The sequence below is a fragment of the Zingiber officinale genome, chromosome 2B, assembly GCF_018446385.1.
Source record: "Zingiber officinale cultivar Zhangliang chromosome 2B, Zo_v1.1, whole genome shotgun sequence".
Taxonomy (NCBI): Eukaryota; Viridiplantae; Streptophyta; class Magnoliopsida; order Zingiberales; family Zingiberaceae; genus Zingiber; species Zingiber officinale.
In genome coordinates this window covers 3,642,035-3,644,162 of record NC_055989.1, presented here as the reverse complement: position 1 = coordinate 3,644,162, position 2,128 = coordinate 3,642,035, and the positions used below count along the sequence as shown (strand labels likewise).

The window sequence follows — 2,128 nt, the reverse complement described above, 5'->3', positions numbered from 1 at the left end:
GAAGAAGATGACCTTAAGGTATACAACTCTGCACATTCCTCAATGATAATTTCATGTAAAACTCTGAACTCAGTGCTAATCAGGTATTTTATCCACAACTAGTTGTTGTCATCAAAGGATAGAAATTCCAGAAACACCTTCTTTTATCTATCTACCAGGTTTTTTACTAATTAATATTTGTCTTAGAGATGAGAAACGAAGGACCAAGTAAATAGACGTTGTAAATTTTTAGAAAAAAAAAAATGAAAGGGTTATGTTAAAATTCCGTATAAATGAGGGACGAAGGGGCAACTTTTTCAACGAACCAAACTTTGGTCGAAAGGTCTCTACTGCCGTCGTTTGGTCGAGCAGTTCGTTTACAGAGCGAAATCAACAATGTTTCGACGTCTCTGCGCCGCCATCCACCGTCGACTTCAAGTGACTACCACTCTCGGCCATCGTCGGATCACCGCCCCCTCCCGCCCACACTTTCTGGGATTCGTCAAACCCTATTCTGCTTCCTCCGTCGGCGCCGACGATCCCTCATCCCTGACCGCTTCTTCCCTCATGAGATCGTGCGGGATCTCCGACCGTGCCGCCCTCTCCATCTCCAAGAAAGTCCAGCTCGACACCCTCGACAAAGCGCTCTCGGTTCTCACCCTCCTCAAGGACTACGGCTTCGACGAAGCCCATCTCGTCCGCCTCGTCGACCGCCTTCCCGGTGTTCTCGTGATGGACGTCGAGAAGATCTTGAAGCCAAAGCTGGAGCTCTTCCGCGGGATCAGCCTCGTCGGAACCGCCCTCCCGGAGATCCTGTCAGCTAGGCCCATTCTGCTCAGATGCAGCTTAGAGAAGCGATTGCTCCCCAACGCTGAGCTCCTCAAGTCAATTTCGATAACGAATGCGAACCTTGTGGATGCCCTAAAGCATACGCCTTGGTTGATGACCGTAGACATCAGAACCAAAGTGCTTCCCAAGGTCGATGCTCTGCGCGCATACGGCGTGCCCGATGATGGAATCTTAGTGCTTTTGACCCGTTACGGCTACGCTTTGCTGACAGATACAGCTCGATTCAATGAGGCCTTTGACAAGATCAAGAAGATGGGAATCTGTCCGAAGAAAACCACGTTCTCCCGTGCCCTCGGGGTGCTTGCTATATTGACCGAGAAGAAGTGGGAGGAGAGAGTGGAGAACTTGAGGGGATTGGGATGGTCGCAGGATCATGTCTTCGAGGCCTTCGCAAAGCAACCTCACATTGCAATCGCATCGGTGGAGAAGACAAGGAAGATTGTGAAGTTTGTGGAAGAGAAGCTGGGATGGACACCGGAGCACACAGTGAAGAATCCAGTTGTTCTGTTGATGAGCCTGGAGAAGAGGTTGATGCCCAGGTGTGCCGTCCTGAGCATTCTCATGCACAAGGGATTAATCAAGCCTGGCTTCACAGGGTGTCATTTTCTGATGTCGAGCAAGAACTTCCAGATGGAATTTGTGACCAAGTTTCAAGAGAAAGCTCCAGAAATAGTCGAAGTTATTAAAAGAGTGAAATCCTGAAGATGATAACAATGTGTTCTGGACAAATTTTCTAACAAGCAAACTCTGCTGTAAGATAAGCCAATTGTAAGCAGGCAAGGTTGAATTGTTGCATGCATCTTTGCTAGATTTTGTTGTGTTAACTTAAACTCAGTTTATGGCTTGTTACTTGTTGCTTAGAGTATGATCGAGATGAATACTATTAAGCTTTTGAAAGTTGATTTTTTTTTTTTTTATTGATCTAGTTGGCCCTATAGACTCAAATTATGTTGTTGATTGATCTAGTTGGCCCTATTGAATTAAAAGAGAATTACTTGTTGCTTCAAATATGATCGAGATGAATAGTACTAAGCTTTTGAAAGTTGATTTTTGATTGAAGGAATTAGTTAGTGTCATAGAGATAGTTGGCATGTTTATCCATTGTGGGAGAGCTTGGGCAATTGTTCCTTGATCATATAAGCCTTCTACTATCAACAAAACTAATAGCATGGCATTTTCCTTGAAGATGCAAGATTAATTTTGGCTTAAAATTTATCAATTATTAATCTCCTTAAAACATTGTATCATAGAAAAACAAAAGTCTTGACTTCATTCTGTTCCATTGCATACAGGTAGTGAC

The 2,128-nt window shown here is 44.4% G+C and overlaps 1 protein-coding gene across 1 annotated transcript; it reads left to right on the top strand.

Annotated features, from left to right (window-relative positions):
- Window positions 1–307: 307 nt before the first annotated feature.
- On the top strand, window positions 308–1,742 carry LOC122048940. The gene has a single exon (XM_042610447.1). It carries the CDS (start codon window positions 376–378, stop codon window positions 1,528–1,530), a length of 1,155 nt encoding a protein of 384 aa, XP_042466381.1. The 5' UTR covers window positions 308–375; the 3' UTR covers window positions 1,531–1,742.
- Window positions 1,743–2,128: the final 386 nt, after the last annotated feature.